The sequence below is a fragment of the Pleurodeles waltl genome, chromosome 2_2, assembly GCF_031143425.1.
Source record: "Pleurodeles waltl isolate 20211129_DDA chromosome 2_2, aPleWal1.hap1.20221129, whole genome shotgun sequence".
In the NCBI taxonomy this organism is placed as follows: domain Eukaryota; kingdom Metazoa; phylum Chordata; class Amphibia; order Caudata; family Salamandridae; genus Pleurodeles; species Pleurodeles waltl.
Genome location: NC_090439.1, coordinates 1,125,078,892 through 1,125,099,602, shown reverse-complemented (window position 1 = coordinate 1,125,099,602; position 20,711 = coordinate 1,125,078,892). Strand labels below are relative to the sequence as shown.

Here is a 20,711-nt window from a genome sequence, read left to right as displayed (position 1 = left end):
AAAAGGGTTGTTTTTAAATTACTCTGCCTGGTGCACAAACCTATTTATGGAATTGGGCCTCCTTCCTTCAGTATTCTCCTGGACGTAGATTTTGTTCTGAGGATGCTAATCTGATGGTGTCAAAATTCACCCGAACAGGAGGTAGATCTTTGTCATTCAGGTATCTCATCTGTGGAATATTCTTCCCTTATCCTTCTGCTCCATCTTGCAATTACTGCATGTTAGACCTGAAAGTCCTTAGGGTGGTCCTCACCCCAAAATGTTTTGCTTTCTCCCCTCCTATTTGCTGAAATTTGTTTTTGTTGGCCTTGGAACTCTGTGCATCTTACCACTGATAACCAGTGCTAAAATACTTGTGATAACTCTTTATATCATGGTAAAATTGGCTAACAGCCCATTGGCACATTCATTTTACTTATAAGTCACTAGTAAAATGGTACAACATTTCCCCAGGGCATGTATATTAAAATGTTACTAGTGGGCCAGCACTTTTAAGTTTTAAATGTCATGTCATTAAAAACCTCCTAACTTCAATCTTCAAGGTCTACTGCTCCCATAGGATAACAGAATGTTACCTTATTACATTTAATAAGTGCTAACCTTTGATTGGGAACAGGTTAGAATGTCATGTTTGGTCTCAAAAGAATTTTAATATAAACCCTCTTTAACGGTAACGTCAGATTTCGTGTCACAATTCTAAAAATGCCACTTACAGAAAGTTGGCATTTCCATGTCCTAACTATTTGGTGTCTGTGTGCTGGGCCATATGTAGACTAGCTGTTGGCAGGATGAGCCATTCTGTCAGGATGTATGAGGGGCGGGGTAGCTGTTCCCTGCCCCTCTTACATTTCAAAGGAGCTGCCACAGCGCACTCACAAAGAACTTCACAAGAGTCTTCTGTCAATCTAGACCTCTTGGAACCTAGGCAGGGGAAGTTTCCAGAAAATGGAGATAGAAGGACCTTGACGTTTTTCCCACTTCAAAGGCTGGCACCAGGTATAAGCATTGGACCCTCAGACCAACTCTTCAGTTCACTCCTGGACCTGTGCAAGACCCCAAGAAGGAATTCATTGTACTTTAGAGGGCTAACCTGCTGCTTGAGGCCTGGTTTGTACCTTCAGATACTGTCCTGCTGCTACCAGAGGCTTGCCCTACTGCTTGAAGCCTGCCTTGTACCTTCAGATACTGTCCTGCTGCTTGAGGCCTGCCTTGCTGTTCGATCCAATGACTACCAAAGTGACTCCAAGTGCTGGTTTGCTGGCCTCTTGTCCTGAGCTTCAGGGACATAAAAGGCTGCAGCAAGCTTGAATCCACACCTGAAGCCTACCTGAAGATAGTCCTGCCCTCCATGTGGTGCCCACCAGTGGGCTGAGAACCAACAGGAGACCAGGACCTATTTGCTCGCCGATCTGCCCAAGGTGCATCGCTGGTCAGCCCGACTTTATGGTAGCTCCCACTATATTCTTCTCCTACTACACCAAGCCCTGTTCAGCGGCTCCTCGCTGGAAGGGTATCCTGCCTCGTTGAGCCTTCAGCAGCTGCCACCTGCAATTTCATCCCACTGGAGATTTTTGACTTCCAAAAAAGTGACCAAGTTCAAACATAGAAATCTTAATTGGCACTTTGTCCATCGGCTCGCCGATGCCCCCTCCTCAGACACCACCGGCCACCTTAACCTACTGAACTTTACTTTCCCAGACATTTTTCCTTGAAATTCCTTCTAAATCCAAAGGTAAGCGGAGACACCAGGCCCAACCCACCTCATTTAGCCTGACCTCGCTCCATTGCGGTCAGCCATAATTTTTTACTTTGCCCTGGTCTTGTGTGACTAGATGCTAGTGGTGGGTGCTTTGATCTTGTAGGTGCTATTTTTCACTAAAAACTTAAAAAATTAATAACTCCGATCAGCTTCCTTGAAAGTATGCAGCTGTCCTTTTGCTGTGGATGCACTTTTAAAGTATTATTCTCCCCTTCCTTGGCTCTTTCTCTTTCTTTTCCTTCAGGTTTTCTGTCTTTCTTGCTTTAGCTCATTGCTTATTCCTTCTATTTCTTCCAATGTCTTTCTTTCATTACTTCTATCCTTCTGCTTTGCCTTTCAGTTTTTCTTTTTTATCTTCCTTTATTTCTCTTATGCTGTTTTAATACTTTTGTCTTTCTTCTCCTTTCATCCTCTACATTTCTCATTTCTTTCTTTGTTCTTTACTTCTGTTTCTTTCTACTTTCTTTTTTCTTTTGCTTCTCTTTTTACTTTGCTCATTCCTTCTTTCTGTTTTCATTTTATTTTATTCCTCACAGCTATTCACACTATTTTGTTTTTCTTTTTTCATTCCTTCTCATTCTATTTTTTGGCTGCTTTCTTTTTCTTTATTTATTTTTATAGTTTTCTTCTTCCTTTTCCTCTTAATCTTTTTCTTCCTTTTTTTGACTTTGCCCTTCCTTCATTTCATGTACTGCTTTATTTCTCTTTCTTCCTTTCTATTTTTCAGTTTATTTATTTTTTCACTCTTCGTTTCTTTTTTTATTTCTATTTTTTCTTTCTTTTTCTTTTATCTTGTCGTTTTTTCTTTCTTTCTTTTTGACCATCATCTCTTCTTTCATCTCTTCTTCCTTTATGCGCTTGTGCCTTCTCTTTCTTTCATTATCCCCTTTCTTTCCTTCCGTTCCCTTTTTCTTTCTTCCTTTCATACCCATCTTCATCCCTTTGTTGTAGCTCTTCCATCTTTTCATTTATTTCTTTACTTAGTCATGCCTAGCTTTTATGGACACCACAGGAGCACAACTGGGGAACCTAAGCTGTGGTGCTTAAGTTGTGTACCTTTTCAGATCCCTGATGTTGGGCAGTAGCTCAGGAAACCTTTCACTAATCAGAAGTAGCTCTCACTATTGAAAAGGTTGGAGACACCCTGAAATAGGCTCTCTAGATCTGTACCCTTTGACTAACTTTTAAAAAAAACAACTGAGGTAACTGCTGCCTACTGGACATGAGAGGGTACTTGGAGGGCTGTGGGCCCACATAGGTGCAGTGTCAGTTTTCATGTTGACATAGCTGCAATCTGCATGTCTACACTGCACTGATTCTTTGAACTCCATTTTTTCTTTAAAAAATAAAAGGTTTGCAAATGAGGTTTTTAAGAAACACTACTCTTTTCTGGTAATGCTCCTATTCTTTATTCTTATTTTGACCTTTTTAAAAATAAATTAAAGGAAATCATATAGAAGCCTCCACCTTGCTCAGAGTGCAAAGTTAAGTGAACTGGACAGCGATTATAAAGATTCTATCTTGGATTCAGAAACCTGTCATGGGGGCCTGACAATTAGGATACAGTTACTCATGACCTGGATGGTCACATATGTGCTAGTGACTATGAAAATGAACAACTTTATGAGCGTCCATTGAGTTATGGTGGTCAACAAGCTTTTTCACAATCTTCTATGCTTCAGATCAGATTTCTTGCTCAGGTCAGATTTTTTAAGGTATTTGAAGGACATCACAAAATTGTTTGTGATTGTCTATTTTCAACCAGCTATTAGGAGAAATCCACAGTTGCGCACTTTGCCACTCCCTGAGCATCCAGCGAGGTGCCTCTGTGCTTCCCCTGAAGAAGAGAAAGCACACATACACACCGACTGATAATTTTAAAACTTGGTCGGGATGACAACAATGGTAATGATTGTGATCATCAGAACATTGTCCTTCAGTGTCCTTCAAGACTAGGCACCGCATTATTATGATGACTCTATTAAGGTAGACCTAAGTCCAGAGCTTCAACATAGAGATATTTTACTCATGACCACATTCACCGCTTTTGCAATCTTATAGTTTTAAAAATTCGATCTACCATTCTAGCAAGTGTAGAAAACTTATTTCCTATTCATTTTTATGAACTTGTTTTATTCAACTTTAGAGAAGGCTGAGGAGATCAGTATGTCTATTCTCTGCCATTTGTGGGAGGAATGACTGAATTAAGATATCGAGGCATAGCTAATATTGCCAAACTTGAGAAATAATGCCATGCAACTGGTTCTGCCCTGCTTGTCCTCTTAATCAGTACAGGAAAGAGACAAGCATTTCAGTTGTCGCCCAGGGCCAGTCTTGCAATCCCTCATTGCCCAGAGTGGTGCTACCAGACAAGGAAGGCAGTTGCCTAAATACTATGATGCAAACAAGTAGAACCTTTGATTCCGTTGCCATTAAGAGTGCAAATGACAGCACTGTTCTAGGTCGTTATGACAGTTAATTGTGGTAGGATCATCTTTGATAGAAAACGTATGTTTTGGCATTGATCGATGTTGTGTTGGACACCCTAATGATGATTTCAGACAAATGGCAACAGGGCCAGTTTTTTACCGTTTTAGAGAAAAGCACATCCTTCTGACCATAAATGCAGTCTAATGTGCTAAATATGCCAACAGCTTTTTGGAACGTATATTGATGACTCATTGTGAGCTATGAACACTCTTAGTGACAGGGCTTGTTCTCTTTGCTCCTTGCAATGGAGATCAGGCTTCCAGTCTAGGAGACATTTCTACTGCCAATGCTGGTACTCATCCTCTAACATTTTTAGATGGCCAGAGTGCTATAACCAACCTCCACCCACTACTATATGGCTCTCAGCAGCAGTGAGGTAGACGTTCTGTACCAAGAGGCAGTAGTTCCTACTCTTCAACCAGCAAGTCAAAAGATCATCCTTGCTGACCCTAACGTCTTGGGCCTCCCACCCACTCAACATTCCTGAAGAGAGGGTGAAAAGTACAGGGACACTCACTAACCTGATGTCTTATAAGATCAGATCACTGTGTTCTAAATATTATCTGGCATGGTCACACCATGGAATTCCTTTCCAACCCATCTCTAACACCAGAGAAAAAGGTCAGCTGTCAACATCTGGAAGCCTTCAAGCGAAGGTAACAAAACGTCTTTCAAAAATACTGAACTAGCAACTACCCAAAGCAAGCATGGATTTTATTCAAGGTTCTTTCTGATGTAAAAAATAATAGGGGAATAGTGTCCAATCTGGACTTGAAGATGGTTAACAAGTTCATCAAGAAGTATTTCTTCAAAATGATCTCCATTTTCTGCTCCCTACGTTTCAATTCTTCCCAAAACACTGTAGGTTCCTTTGGTGCATGATCAATGGACAATACTTTCACTATGGGGCACTTCTTTTTGGCCTTCGTTCTGTTCCCAGGGAGTTAACTAAATGTGTAGCTCCTGTGACGATTCACCTGTGGCAACAGGGGGTAAGGATGTTTCCATGCCTAGATGACTGGCTAATCAAAGGCGCATTAAATGAACGCACAAATCTGGCAGGGAGTTCTACCATACCTCCATTATGGAGGTTGGATCTCAATAGCAACAAGAAAAAACAATGCTCCCGCATTTGCATAAATTAATGCTGTTGTTCCAGGGATTCAACAGACAGTACATCCAGTGAGCAAATACAGGAACTTGCTGGGTTTTATGTTAATCTTGCATCTCTCTTCGCCCTCCTCCGTGCGTTCTGCACATCATTTCTACCCAGATAAATCAGACTTTCAGTAGAAATTACGTCTTTTAAAAAGGCCATGCTGCAGATTTGTGATGCAATTCCTGCACTCTCTGGTGTGCTATGGCTCCAATAAAGCCGCAAGGGGTCTCCAGTCAGACTTCTGTTGATGGCTCTGCCACTATCGCTGGCTGCCCTCTTGGGACCATCTACCAGGCCCCCTCCGACACAGGTCCTGACTTCTACATCTTCACCTAGGTCAACACTGATTCTGTCTGTGCCAGTGCCAACACCGACTCTGCAGGCACAAGCCAATATTTGATCCAATTTCTGACCCTAAACAAATGTCAGCCCGCTCAAGGACCATGTTGCGGTATGACATCACAAAGATACAACAAGTTGTTATCCCACCAGATTCCAACCTAAGATCTCTGTCTCAACATCAGTACTATTAGAGGCTAGGAGCTCTTTTCAATTTCAATTCTGATCTAGTTCAGGGTGTACCGAATGTCCATCAGGACACTGATGATGATGGAGAAATGGACAACTTTCTTCCTCCCCATTATACTCATAATATGTTTTGAATAAACCTACAAAATATAAGTGGCATAGACACATCCTCGGTAATCGAACTATACTCACCAATGGAAGAAAATGCCTAATTTGCAGTGGCGGTTCAGAGGGCAGATAAAGAATTAGACTTAAAATTGCCTACTACTGAGACAAAGACCAATTTATTGACTGAGATTCTTCTAACAGGGAATGCTTCATCTGAGCCATTGCTACTATTCAGTGAAGCCACTACTGATGCTCATGCCCCCTGGTCAGGCGACTGGTGGCCAAGCTGCAGAGATCTTTTCATAGTGCTCAGGATGACTTCTTAACCAATCATCCCACACTGTAAAGTTTTATTATTGATGCATCAACAAGTAAGGTTAACCTGAATTCTTTCCAAGCAGTCCTCCAAACAGAGAATTAAAATGAATTGCCTTTGTAAAGACAGTGTTTTCTTCATCTTGTTTAGCCCTCAAATGCATCAGCACAGTTAGTTTTTTTTGGGAGATACATCCATACACTATGGGACATGGCCGGCCAGCAACATATTGCGAACAGGCCCAAAGACTTCAGGACCTCACTAGCCCAAACTATATGCGATGGCTAGGCAAAATAGATGAGTGAATGTGACGTTAAAATGCTAGGGTGGTAGATATACGCAGCTCCTCTCTGTTACTTCTGAGGTCACGTGGTTTCATCATGGAGCGGCATGATGCGATCTATCTGCCCATGGGATTACTTCTATGTAATATCTCCAGATCCAAACTGCCTCTAAAGTTTATAAATGTACTGTTAGAAAATTATCCACCAGAAAGAGTGTTACCAAAGGTAAGTTACTTGTTTCTTCATTGCAGCGTTGTGATGTCCTTTCCTCTGCTCAATATTCATAGTGTTCTGGATATCCAAATATGCATCATCTTTGAGCAATTTCAGCTTACAGATTTAGCCATACACCAATAGGTGACCACTGCTCATTTCGGGAGCTAAAACTGCATGTCACTGAGATCCTAATATTGATAGGTCACAAAACTATACATTGGTATCAAGGTACTAAGTTTTGAACCTTATTTAAAAAGACATTTTGATTTCCTGTTTGCAGAATTCCCCACCAACTCTCTGGAGATGAACGCAGTGGCCAACATCTTTGACATTAACGGTGATGGCTTTATTGATTATTATGAATTTGTCAGTGCTCTTCACCCAAGCCGGGACCCCTTCAGGAAGACTGGTGATGCTGAGCAGATCCAAGAGGAGGTAAATTAGCATGGGTTACCTCTAACATACAAAATAATAGAGATACACTTTTTAGGCCTTGGTAGACATGGGTTATGAAGGTTCAATGTAGGCAAGATTTGTAGTACTAAATGCCATTGAGTTCGCCAGTCTATGCTTTGCAGTGCTCTCCATCCCTCAGGTACAAGTGACAGGGTGCAATGTGGTATGTTAGCATGTGTAAATCTGTCAAATAAAACTGGTTTAAGAGACATTGCTGAAGGATGTCACATAGGTAAGATGTGTAAATATTGAAGTCCAGTGTGAAAAATATCGGCAGAGGAGCCACTTCATGTTACTGTCAATGAACATATGTAGAAGTATGGGGGAAGTGGTCCAAAGCATTGCCGTGGGTGTTCTGACCAAAGCTGTAGAATGGGATCTGGAGGAGAGTGTGCATGCCTACTAGGTTAGGCAGTTTTGAGAACCATTGAAGACTAATTCACAGAAATAAGCTGTATTAGAACCTCTCGCCATCAGCACGTTACCCAACAAAGATATTGTTGAGGGCAGCAATTCCATACACACGCCTAGCTTGTCACTCTCCTCTTTGAAATTCAGTCTCTTATGCAGGACCTGCCTGAGTGCAGTTATTATTTATTGCTCCCTTCAGCCTAATGCAAAGCCCTTTTGTCTTACCAAGCAAGGTCGCTGTCATTCTGGTTTAGAATGCCCTAACACATATGATGTGCCCTTATTGCAGGTCTTCTCCCTGCTGCAAGGCTGCTGTGCTCTAGGCTCCAAAACCTATTGTCTCTCATTTGGGAAATTTTGTTTACCAGTATTGCTCATAGATTACAGGAGCAAATACCACTACACTAGTATTTACCACCACAGTTTTAGAGAAATGCATGTACTATTGTGTTCTATTTAGGCCTTTTATTTGCCCGTGGAGTTGCATAATTTTAAACTGCATTCCCAGGGTGCCATATTTTGTTCTTCTGTTGCACATCTTATGCTTGTAAGCCGCTGCTTCACTTGTAAAACAGTGAGTGCCGGTGCCCAGCACATTGCTCAGATGCTCGCGGTTGGTGCTATTTAATGCTGGCACACTAAATGCATAGTTTTTAATACATCTCATGTGTCTCTAATACACTGCCATATACCTGCTACCCTTTTATCTCTCCCCTGCAGGTTCCTGCTTTCTCCCTTTCTGATGCTTTTTCCATCTGTCTCTTCCTCCTTCTTTACCTTAGTGTGTTTTTTCCCTCTCCTGCTCTCGATCGATGTCTGATGAGGGAAAAAAAAGTGCTGGTCCCTGTTGGAAAATGGCCCTTTCTGCAGGGTCATTCCAAAACATTTTGCCTTCCTTCTCCTATTTTTTTGCTGAATTCGTTTTTGTCGTCCTTAGGACTCTGACCACTCTACCACTGCTAACCCGTGCTAAGGTGTATGCGCTCTCTCCTTAAAAGATGGTAACGTTGACTTATCATTTGGTTGGCATATTAAAGCAAACTATTAAATTAAATGCTGATAGTGGGTGTGCAGCACTGATTGTGCCGCACACTGAAGTAGGCATTTCAACATGTCACAGGCTTGCCGTTGAAGAGCCTGTGTGTGCAGTTTTAAACTGCCCTTTCGACCTGGCAAATTAACCCTTTTGCCAGGACCAAACCTTCCTTTTTAATAAATATGTCACACCTAAGGTGGCCCTGGACAGACCACGGGGCAAGGTGCAATGAATTAAAAAAGTAGGACATATACTTTTACGTTTTACATGTCCTGGTAGTGAAAAACTCTTAAATTGGTTTTTCACTACAGCATCCAGAGGATAACATTGGAATGGCCTTATTGAGTTCTATAAGTATAATTTTCAAATGGGAAGAGATAATTCCTTCAAGTTAGATGTCTCTTGGAATCACAGTTTACAATCCTAACTTATGGTGAAGTTGGCATTTTCTTGCCTTAGTCATTTGGTGCCTGCGGCCTGTCTCTGGCCACATGACTGGGTGTAGTTGGCAGTTGGGGTGTGTGAATTTCTCCTAGAAAGCCTCACACACTGTGGGCTTAGGTGTGACTTGATGGGCCATCCTGGGAAGTATGTAAGGGGGGCGCTGGAAACAGCCTCACTTACTCCTGAATACACAGTGTCCTGTCCCCACACAGTCCCCTGCAGTTAGTCTGGAGCCAGGACAGGGAGGGCAGAACATCTGTGCACTTGAAAGGCATGTCTTCGAAGTGTTCCCCACTTCAGAGGCACAACAGGGTATAAGAACTGGACCTCAGACACTACCACTTCAGCACACTTCCGGACCTGTGGATACTGTACCAGGAAAGAGACCTGTGCTGCTGAAGGACTGCCACTCTGCTGGACTGCACTCTGCTGGACTCCTGCTGGTCTGCGGCCCTCTTCCCTGGATAAAAAGGACTGGACATTCATCTCTTGGACCCAGAACACAGAGTGACTGCAAGGTCTAGTTGGCTGGCCTCCTGATCTGAAGTCTCAGGGACTTAAAAGACTTCCAGCCACCCTAGACTCTGCCATCTGTGAGTCTACTCTGCCAGGTGGCCCCACCCCCAGTCCTGGATAAATCTCCTCGGTTGAGTGACACTTTCTCGAGCAGAACCGACACATCGCCGCTGCTGCGTGGATTGGACCAGTTGCAAAGAGACTTGCATCACCCCCTTGTCCCGCATCTTGTGTTCGATGCATCACCTTCGGAACTGCCCCTGTGTGATGCTTCTCCAGAGTAGTTCCTCACATCTCTCACTTAAAAGATGGAACTTGTCAAGAAAATATGAAAACATAATCACCATTCCTCAAATAAAACATATTCTTCCTAGAGAGTTTTCTTTTTCATCAGCTTGCGTTCCCCAGAGGTTACCACCCTCTGAGGAGAAGTCTCCTGGGGGCCCACTGTTCAATGGGAAATCCCAGGCAAAATTTCTTGTCTTCATAGATTTGGGTTAGACCTTGCTCTTTTGTGTGCCAATGACATAGGATTGTATAAGACAAGAAAAGCCCTTTTATAGAGACTGGAACCTTGTGACTTGAAGCCAGTGTTTTCAGATGACTTCTATGTTTACAACCATCTTAATAAAGGCAAAGTCCCTAAAATGGATCTAGAGTCTGCTCTTAATGTAAGACTGCACAATGCTGATCAGAGCCAGGCTGTGAAAAATGATTCAGAGTATCCTATATGTTGATAAGATCCATTTGTGCTTCATTGTCATCCACAGTTCCACAACTTTGGTTAAAGAATGCAAAAATGACTATCATTAATATGTCTCCCTCATTGATATTCCTGTAGAACTTTTCCATTGACTACAAGTCCACAAACCCATTGGCTGACTGCAGGTGGACTGCCCTTTAGTCCAACACTATGGCCCTAGTGGTCATCACATTGACTACAACCACGTCAGTGACAATTTAGTCTGCATCTTCCCTGTCAATGAATTGTGTACTTTCAAATCGCTACTTTTACATTGGGACAGGTTGACAGTCTGTGATAGAGCTAAAGCCTCATGCCTACTGTCAAAGAAAACCTGAATCTTCCTCTAATGATCCTGATATGTCTACATTTTATATAGATCAAAATGTGACAATATAAAATGAAGGAAGTGAGGATCTTACCCTCTATAAAGCTAGACACTATCATGAGCCATCCTAGACACAAATGGGCTAGACCACATTTTAATTTCTCAGTCAAGTACACTGTATGGAGGGGCAGTTTTGTAGACAGAGCTTTACATAGAGCCACACACAGGTTATTCCTTTGCTAATTTCTTCCTTGTTTAGAATTCCCTGTGCTGGCAGTCATTGCTTAAGCAGTTAGGAAGGAGGGGGATGCCACTTTAACTCTGCATCTGCCTCTCTGACATTTGCCCTTTATTAGCCCTTTATTAGCAGTGCGTTTGTTAATTGGATATATCCCTTTCCTAGAAGGACCAGGAGTTCATATGACTTAAAAACCAAAAATAACATATTTATATGTAGCACATTCTGTTCACAAGTAGCTTCCAGCACTATTTTAGATGAAGCAAGCAGTTTGTAGACACCACACAAACTGCCCCAACTTTTATGAAATTCAAGAAGAGGCAGAAGATCCACTTCGTGAGAGAACCCTACATAGGCCTTTTTTCAGCACTGCACTGATTGATCTTTAACTAGGTTCATGCTCTATAAATTTTGATGGAGACTTCTAACCACAGATTACCCACCTTTTTAATAGCTCAAGGTGGCAGATAATCCAGAATAGCCACTGGCTGCTAGAACATCCAGGAACCAGCTCCAGAACATTTTCATTATCTAGTATTGGATCTTTCATAGATTCACATGCTTGATTCATTCCCCATTGTCAAAGTGGGAGTTTCACGGTACCATAACATTTCAGTATACATCAGTACCATAGGTCTCAATGGCATTGAACAGTCTCTTTAATAATATATCTATATTCCTATTTAAAAAAGGACCAAATGTGGACTATGACCAGTGAGGCAACAGCACCCTCTAGAATACTCCCAAGAAAGGCTGTTACCCTCAGATGTTCTGCTGCATGTCGTGTGAAGGGAGTCTCCCTGAGGTCTACAAAGTTTTTCACTTCTTCTAACTACAATTCCAACCAAAAAAGTATGAAAACGCAAAAAAAAAAGTACTATTCAGATCCTACAATTCCTGTGGCACATAAATAATGCCTGTACTGCCTCTACCCCAGTCACCAGATAAAGGACTGCAAAATATCTAGAACTGTGGCTACAGAAGTCTAAGATCCAAAAGACGACCACATCTGAAGAGGCTAGCGACACTTCAGAAAGGTCAAGAAAAAGGGTGAGATCCTCTGAGGGAACATCTGAGTAAGGAAAGAAGGCCTTCAGACCTCACCATAAAAACCCTCTGAGAAAGGTGAAAACACTAGGTAGGTCATATTGACCCTGGCAGTCACCAGAACACCAGGGTTACGGTGGTGGTCAGACTGGCGCGGTGGTGGTGGTCCAACCGCCACATTATAACTGTGGCGGAGCCGCCGCGGTCCAACTGCCGACACCGCCAGGCTGTCGCCAGCCAGCAAGCAGCGCTGCCCTGGGGATTATGAGTCCCCATCCGCCAGCCTTTCCATGGTGGTTTACCCCGCCATCGAAAGGCTGGCGGAATGGGGAACCCTGGGGGGCCCCTGCACTGCCCATGCACTTGGCATAGGCAGTGCAGGGGCCCCCATGCACAGCCCCGTTGCACATTCAACTGGGAGGAGGGGATAAAAATTATGAAGAACCCAGCTACAGTAACGGCAGTGCCACCCCGGGTAGACAAGAAGTATAATGCCCCTGAGAATTCCCCTGCATGCCTAACTGGTCATCCCAAACCTGTCTCAGTTATTTCAAAGGCAGCCCAAGAACTCCTTCCACTCCCATCTCCACACCACCAGACACTGAAGGTAGACTTCTGGACAATGTGGACAAAAGATTTATCCTCATGTCTGCCACTGTAGTCAGAGCGGCAAATGCCCGGGCTGTCTTGAGCCGCTATGATAGACAGATGTGGTCGGACATTGGCAATCTAATAGATCTTCAGCCCAGAAGATAAAAAGTAAGAATTGGTCAAGATTTTACAGGAAGGAGAGCACACCTCCTCTGAGGTAATAGATTGCGCACTAGATATCTTCTGGAGCAGCAGTCCTTAAGCTTCCAGGATGGCTGAAAAAAACATCTTCTAGATATGGCTTACGGCGGAGAGACATTATTATGTAAGCACATTGACGATGCACTGTTAGCAATCAAAACCGATATGGATACTGCAAAATCCCTCGGCACCCTCCAATATAAAGAAAAATTCCCTTTCGGGGAGTTTGTGGAAGAGGTTTCTCATCCTACAGAGGTTCATACCATCAGCTACTTGCAGTGGACTACACCAAACAAGGCCCGGTTCGCAAACAGTGACCTACACCAGTTACTGGCTATAGACACCTTTCTTCATCCTGGTGGGTGCGAAGATTTTCAAACACCTATACCATGGGTGTTAGATCTGGTCGAGTATGGTCACACTTTAGAATCTATAAAAACACCACCAAACCATCCCCCAAGGGGAACGCACCCCCCTCATCTTTGCTTATTGAAAAAAGAAGCCCTCACCATGCTTGTGAAGGGAGCAATTGAGAGATTTACGTTTTCTCCAAGAGGCATAGGCTTCTATTCCAGATTCTTCCTGATAATAAAGATAACAGAGGAATGGAGACCCATCCTGGACTTAAGAAAACTAAACAGATTCTTACGCAATCATTTTGGATGGCCACCCTCTCTGATATCCTGAACCTCCTCAACAGTGGAGATTTTATGACAACTCTCAATTTGCGAGATGCATATTTCCACATCTTCATTCATCCCAAGCACAGAAAATATCTTCACTTCACCGTAGCCGGTACCCATTACCAGTTCAACGTTCTCCCATTCGGACTGAAACTGGCACCTCGCATATTTACCAAGTGCCTGGCACCAGTAGCAGCCACTCTCAGGAACCAAGGTCATCAAGTGTTTCCCTACTTGGAAGACTGACTACTCCAGGCCCCAAGAGAGCAACAAGCATCCAAAACCACACAGGCCTGTCTCGATCTATTTCACAAATTAGGTCTCACAAGCAATTTGCAAAAATCAGCTACCATCCCATAACAAAACGTAGGCCCTCATTACGAGACTGGCGGTATTAAGACCGGCAGACTCTCGGTGGTGGTCGGACCGCCAGAGTCATGGCGATCCAACCGCCACATTACGACCGTGGCGGAGCTGCTACGGTCTGTCCGCCGACACCAGCAGGTTGCGGCCAGTCGACAACGTGGCAGTCTCGGCAGTTGTAATCCACCAGGGTGGCACTGCATGCAGCGCCGCCCTGGGGATTATGACTCCCCAATCTGCCAGCCTTTTCATGGTGGTTAGACCACCATGGAAAGGCTGGTGGAATGGGGGCATCGGGGGCCCCTGCACTGCCCATGCACTTTGCATGGGCAGTGCAGGGGCCCCCATGGACAGCAGCATTGCGCTTTGCACTGCCTGAATTACGGGCAGTGGAAAGCGCGGCAGGAGCTGCTGCACCAGCTGCACCGCCACATTGCTGCCGGCTCGATTACGAGCCGGTGTCAATGTTAAGGCCCTGTGTCCCGCTGGGCCGGCAGGCAGAAACGCTGTTTGCGCCCACTGGCCCAGCGGGAGACTCAAAATAGGGCCGGCGGTGTTCTGGGGTCACTGGCGGTCATGTGGCGGTACGAGTTTGGCGGGTAGCCTCTGCCGCCTGCCAAACTCGTAAAGAGGGCCATAGTGTTTCTAGGAGCTCTTCTGGACACAATACACGACAAGGCTTATCTATCCCAAGACAGCCAACACAAATTAGGAGATCTGTCAGTCAAGCTTTCAAAAAGAAGGTCCCCTTCAGTACGTCTGTACAAGTCCTTGCTAGGCATGATGTCTTCTGCAATCAGTATAGTACCTCTGGCACGACTCAAGATGAGACCACTTCTGGAAGAACTATAGAAGCAATGGATCCAGACGGAGGGATCGTTCGACACTGTGACCATCACTCTAAACACGAAGCAAGCCCAAGTGTGGTGGTCCCAGGTTTCCCATTTGTCTTGGGGCTTACCATTTCTTCCCCATGTTCCCAAATTTGTAATGACCACAGACGCCTCTTTGCAGGGCTGGGGTGGCCATCTGCAAGAAATGCAAATGCTGGGAAAATGGTTAAAGCAACAGAAAACCTTGCATATCAGCAGTCTGGAGTTGAAAGCCATCTTTCTCACTTTAAAGGCTTTCCTTCCGAGGATAGCAGGCTCTAAGGTGCTGGTTCCTACAGACAACACGACCAGCATGCTCTACATAAACAAGAAAGGTGACACACAATGGCTAACACATTCCCAAGAGGCTCAAGATCTGTGGAATTGGCTCACTACTAACAGCATACCCCTGAGAGCCGAACATGTGCCCGGAATCAGCAACACTTTGGTGGATAAACTCAGCAGGACAGCAGACTGTTGTCACGAGTGGGAGTTGGATCAGACACAACTAGACAGGATATACTCACGCTGGGGTACACCAGCATTGGATCTTTTTGCGACAGACAAGAACACCAAATGCCAGTTCTACGCCAGTCGGTACACGCTCCCAGGGTCATGGAAGAATGCTCTTTTGATAAGATGGTCAGGAATTTATGCTTACTCCGTTTCCCCCGTTCCTCCTCATACCGAAAGTTCTCAGGAAAATGAGGAGGGAGAATTGTCGCCTGATCCTAATTGCTCCCTGGTGGCCCAGGCAACACTGGTTTACTGAACTCCTCCTGATGTTGGAATGCAAACCTATTCACCTCCCACCACTGCCAACATTATTAACCAGGAACAATGCCCAAATTCTCCATCCAGACCCAACATCTCTCCATTTGTATGCATAGCTCCTGAATTCAATGAGTTTAAACACCTAAACATTCCTCAGGACTGTAGAGATTTCCTGTTCAAGACAAGAGCTGAATCCACTAATAAGACGTACAGATTAAAACGAAAGAGATTCTGTATGTGGTGTCAACAATGTAACCTGCACCCCTTAAAGCATCGCCTGAACAGATTCTGCTGTATCTCCTATCAATAATTAAATTTGGATTGGTACATTCTTCGGTCAAGGTCCACCTTGCAGCAATTCAAGATATACACGGTCATCACATTCTCCTTCCCTTTGCTCTAAAAGATTATTTAAGCAATTTATGAATGGATTATTCAGAGCTTTCCCTCCAGTCAGAGCTCTGCCCCCAGAATGACGTCTCAGTATAGTTCTCTCACAGCTAATGAAACCACCATTTGAACCTATTCACAAAACAGACTTAATTTTTTTACTTGGAAAGTAGCATTGTTACTGCCACTCACCTCAGCTAGCAGGGTCACCGACATACAGGTATTCACTTCACAGGAACCATTCATGCAATTCACCAATGACTACGTTCTCTTAATAATGGATCCTCGATTCATTCCCAAAGTACCAAGTCAATTCCATCTGAATAAAACCATCATTCTCTGCATTTTTTCCCAAATCCAGCCACACCAGCTGAACAATTGCTTCATACTCTAGATGTAAAGAGGTGCCTTAAATTCTATTTGCATCATACTAAGCAGATACGCAAATCTGATCAACTTTCGTATCGTATAGTCAAGCACATCAAGGATCTGCAGTTCCTAAGGCCACAATCGCAAGATGGATGCCCACTGCCATCCATTTTTATCATTCAAAGGCGGGTAAAACGCTTACAGCTAAAACCAGAGCACACTCAACAAGGGCAGTATCCACCTCAGCTGCTCTGTTTGCAGGTGTGCCATTTGAAAAGATTTGCCCTGGTGCAAGGTGGAAGAGCTCCCACACATTTGCGCAGCACTAATGCCTGCAGTCAGCGCACTGTGATTATGCAGCTTTAGGACTGGCGGTGCTGCGGCATTTGTTCCAATAAGGTGAGCCTCTATTTATGGGGGTTTTGTATATTACTAGTTAACTGGTTTACTTGCCGTATTCTTTTATTTGTATGCCTGCCATTCTTTTTTAGCATGTTATGATTGGACAATGTAGCTATGTTGCATTGGTTTTTTATTACCCACCATCCTCAAAAGATATTTATATTGCTTCATAGCATGCTCATAATAACTGCTTGTTATTCTGATTCAAGCATATGAATCTATGAAAGATCCAGTATTCAATAAGAAAATTAGTTACTTACCTCTAAATGTAGTTATCCAGTATTGGTACCTTTTATAGATTTACCTGTGACCCACACTCCTCCCCTGAAAGGCTCCCCTTATAGCTCATATGCAAATGATTGAAATTCTGAGGGAAACAGCCTTTCTTGGGAGTATTCAAGAGGGTGCTGTCGTTTGGTCCATTTAAAAAAAAGAATGTGGATATGTTATTAAAGAGATTGTTCATTGCCATTGAGGCCTATGGTAATGATGCATACTGCTATGTTATGGTACTGTGGGACGCCAACTTTCATGATGGGGGATGATTCAAGCAGGTGAATGTATGAAAGATACAAACACTTGATAACTGCTGTACAGGTAAGTAACTAATTTTCATACCAAATCCCTTGCACTTCAGTACGTGATGATATGTGGCTCTGCGTCGGATCTGTTCCACCCTGGATGAGACCGTCACACGCTAATGTCAGTTCCTTTCTCTTAGCTCCATTTAACCCTGATAACCTAAGAGAATTTCTAATCCCTAGAAATTTCCCAGTGCGCTAGGAATATGTCCCCTCCAAAGACTACAGGGTTCATATCGTTCAGGTACTATAACTGCCAAATGTTGGTGACAGAGCTGTGTAGCCTTCCTCTAGTGTCTCCCAGCACAACTCGGTGTTGTGGGATTGCTGCACAGAAATTAACCAGCCCTCCCAGTGATGCCACAGCAGCTTTGTAAGCAGAAAACTGCCCTGGAAAAAATATTTGGCACTCTTCCGGATCCCTCTGGAGTGCCTTGGGATGCTTCTGATCTGAGGTGGCCTCCAGTTGGATTCGTACCCAAAGCCAGCTGTGCCGCTCGACCCGAGGCCAACCCAATCATCACGATTAGCTCCACTGAATCGGGCCCCATCTCAACGTTCAACTCCGCCAGCCTGAGTCACTGACTTCCCTAATGCCGGAAGTGGAGCTAATAGTTTTATCGGATTCAGAAGCTCTACCAGATCTTCCCCCAAGGTCACAAGCAGCTCACTATTCGTTTTGCACAGAAAGGTGAAAATGTGTGAAGAAGGGAAAAAGAAAATGCAGCTTGTTAGGCTTTCCTTGTAAAGAATGTGAAAAAAGATGCCGCCCCTCTGAGAATCTGAGGGTTCTCTGCTCACGGTGCTCCCTACTGGCAGTTTGCCTCAAAGCGACTGTTGCTTTTTCACAATCATGTGAGTGGGACCTTGAGAGCATGTTAGGTTTCTATAAAATCTAAATTTATTATAGACGTTCATGCTTTACTCCACGTTTTTAAACCTTACCTCTTGAGTAACATTGAAGGATTACTCAGAGAAATTTTCTTCACAATGCCTTGCATTTGCTTGTATCCTATCATATATCCATTAAAGACACTCATCAAATCCAATTATGGTGCTGATTGTATTCACATCTGTTACAAAGGGTCTCAGTTATGAAACTTTATTTTTACATTTTATGATGCATCGTCATTGTGTGCAAACACAAGTTTTTTATTGATAAATTATATCTATTGAGACTTTCTGATTCTGTCTGTGTGAACTAGCTAAAAAATAGGGTACGAACAAAAGAATGCAATAAAAAGTAGTCAGAACTTACAAGAACGCGTCTGATTTTCATGTGTGTCCGTGCATGTTGCTCTTGTGTTGAGAATCTATAACATTGGCTGCCATGTTGACCTTTTTCAAGCATTTCATTAAAAATAGAAATAAAAATGTACCGTCTTGGGCATATTTGTAGAGATAGGACTGGAGCTCTTTTGTGAAATAGTGGCATTGACCGCCATGTTAACGTTTTCAAGCATCTCATTAAACATCGAAATGAGACTGTACTGTCTCATGCATATTTATAGAAATAGGACTGAAACTCTGCTGTGAATGAAATTCATGGTGGCCATGTAATAAATGTTGAATCATGTGGTAACAATATCTGACCTATCTATGGGTTACTTTCACTTCCATGATACTTACAGTGTATTGTCAGTTATCTCATTGCATAAAGAGAAATTAATGTAAAAAGATAAGTGCAAATATATGGTATAGATGCATCCATATAGGGGAATGTCATCTTACGATAAACAAAATATCCAAAGGTGTCCTGAACATGAATGTTTCCAGCTGCTGAATAATTATGCAAGCTGATTGTGAATATTACATTTTTTCGTACGCCAAAACAATGACACAAACAGAAATTCAATTATGAAAAGCATGTATATTCCAAACTATAATTGTGCCTATTAGGAATAACAGAATACAGTCATTTTATCAAATAATCACATCATGAAAGACAGTAACATCTGTATGAAGATGTCAACACATACACTTAATGATAGAGATGGCCTCACGCTAAGGGACTTCATGGAGGAGATGAAAAAAGATGAGCTACAGAAACAGAGAAGACTTGAGAGAGTCTCTCCGAATGCCACCTCTATAAAATTGCCTGTTGACAAAGACTCTCACAGAGGAAGATCTAAAAACAATTATCATGCCAACATCACACAAATGCCGTTGTGTAAAACACAGAGATTGCTGTCGGAAAAAACACTGATTGATGTTGACACACAGATATCAGTTGATGCAGAAGAAAGACTCAACGAAAGCTAGGGCTCCGCCTACTCAGTCAAAGACTTCTCACCATTCGAAGTTGGGGTTTCAACGTTGATCCTCTTTTCCATTGACGTCAAGGGAGCTACAGTTCTCACCAAGCATGTTGGCATCACAGTCCATGTCTGTAGCTTCAGTGCAATCTTTAGTTTCATCACATTTACCATGCTTATTGTCACCACAAATGAGAGAGACCTCTCAGAGAATTTCCACCTCCTCATTTACGGCTATACCTAAAAAAAGAGAGACGTTATCACAGACTATTTTGCTGCCGCCCATCCAGTTATGCCAGATTCATACTTTTGCCATTGAGGCTATTAAAACCAATATTGCCATTTGGGAATCCACTATCAGAACATCACCAGCCTTTGAACCAGTTGCCAAAAATGGTTGCAAGATGAACCTCATTGTCTCCAGTAAGAAAGAGGAGGCCAAGTCCTTCTCCTTCTCGAAGCCATTCTCAAGAAAAAAAGGGAAAGTTGCACATCTCCAACAAGATCAATAACATTGTCCACGACTACAGATGATTCTACATCCTGCACTTCAGCTTCACCAGTGGCTTCTCCAACTAGGTATTTTCTGGTAAAAAACATCACTACCTTCCAAGAGGTATTGGTTAGAGGGGCTACTAAGTTGAATATCTCTCTACATGCCCAGTATCCCACTGTATAGGTGATATTTGACACCTTGCAAAATAGAGTGACTCCTAAGCCTCTTTTACCTTTTGTTTCAGGTCTACTAGAAATAGCAGAGGAAAACGTTATATCATCTGCTCCAATTAAAGCAGCAACACCAAGATTGCATTAAAAATATAAACCGCTGCATCATGATCCTGATTTTTTTAGTCCGACGAAACTGAATTCAATTATAGTAACCTTGTTGAGTAAAAGAAATGCCTCCGCTCTAGAAAGAACAGCTCCTCCAGAACGAGAAAGTTAGTGCATAAACATGTTTTTGTAAAGTAGATGGAGTTTCTGCCTCGCATCTTAAAAATGCATGCGTCACTGCCCTTCTCGGTCGCTATCATCATGGAATGTGCAAAGGGATGCTGTCCTTCATTGAAGATATTCCAAAACACCATCCGCCGAAGTACACTGAATTGCTGCAAGAGAATTTCTTTTGAGCTAACTAAATAACTAGTGCTG

The 20,711-nt window shown here is 43.1% G+C and overlaps 1 protein-coding gene across 3 annotated transcripts in view; it reads left to right on the top strand.

Moving 5' to 3' along the window:
- The window catches only part of LOC138282926 (microtubule-actin cross-linking factor 1, isoforms 6/7-like), a 533,430-nt gene that overhangs the window by 441,883 nt on the left and 70,836 nt on the right, over positions 1-20,711 (top strand). For all 3 annotated transcript variants that reach the window (XM_069220983.1, XM_069220984.1, XM_069220985.1), the window contains exon 35: positions 7,141-7,295. In XM_069220983.1, the coding sequence (XP_069077084.1) occupies positions 7,141-7,295 (155 nt within the window). The remainder of the gene's footprint in view (positions 1-7,140; positions 7,296-20,711) is intronic.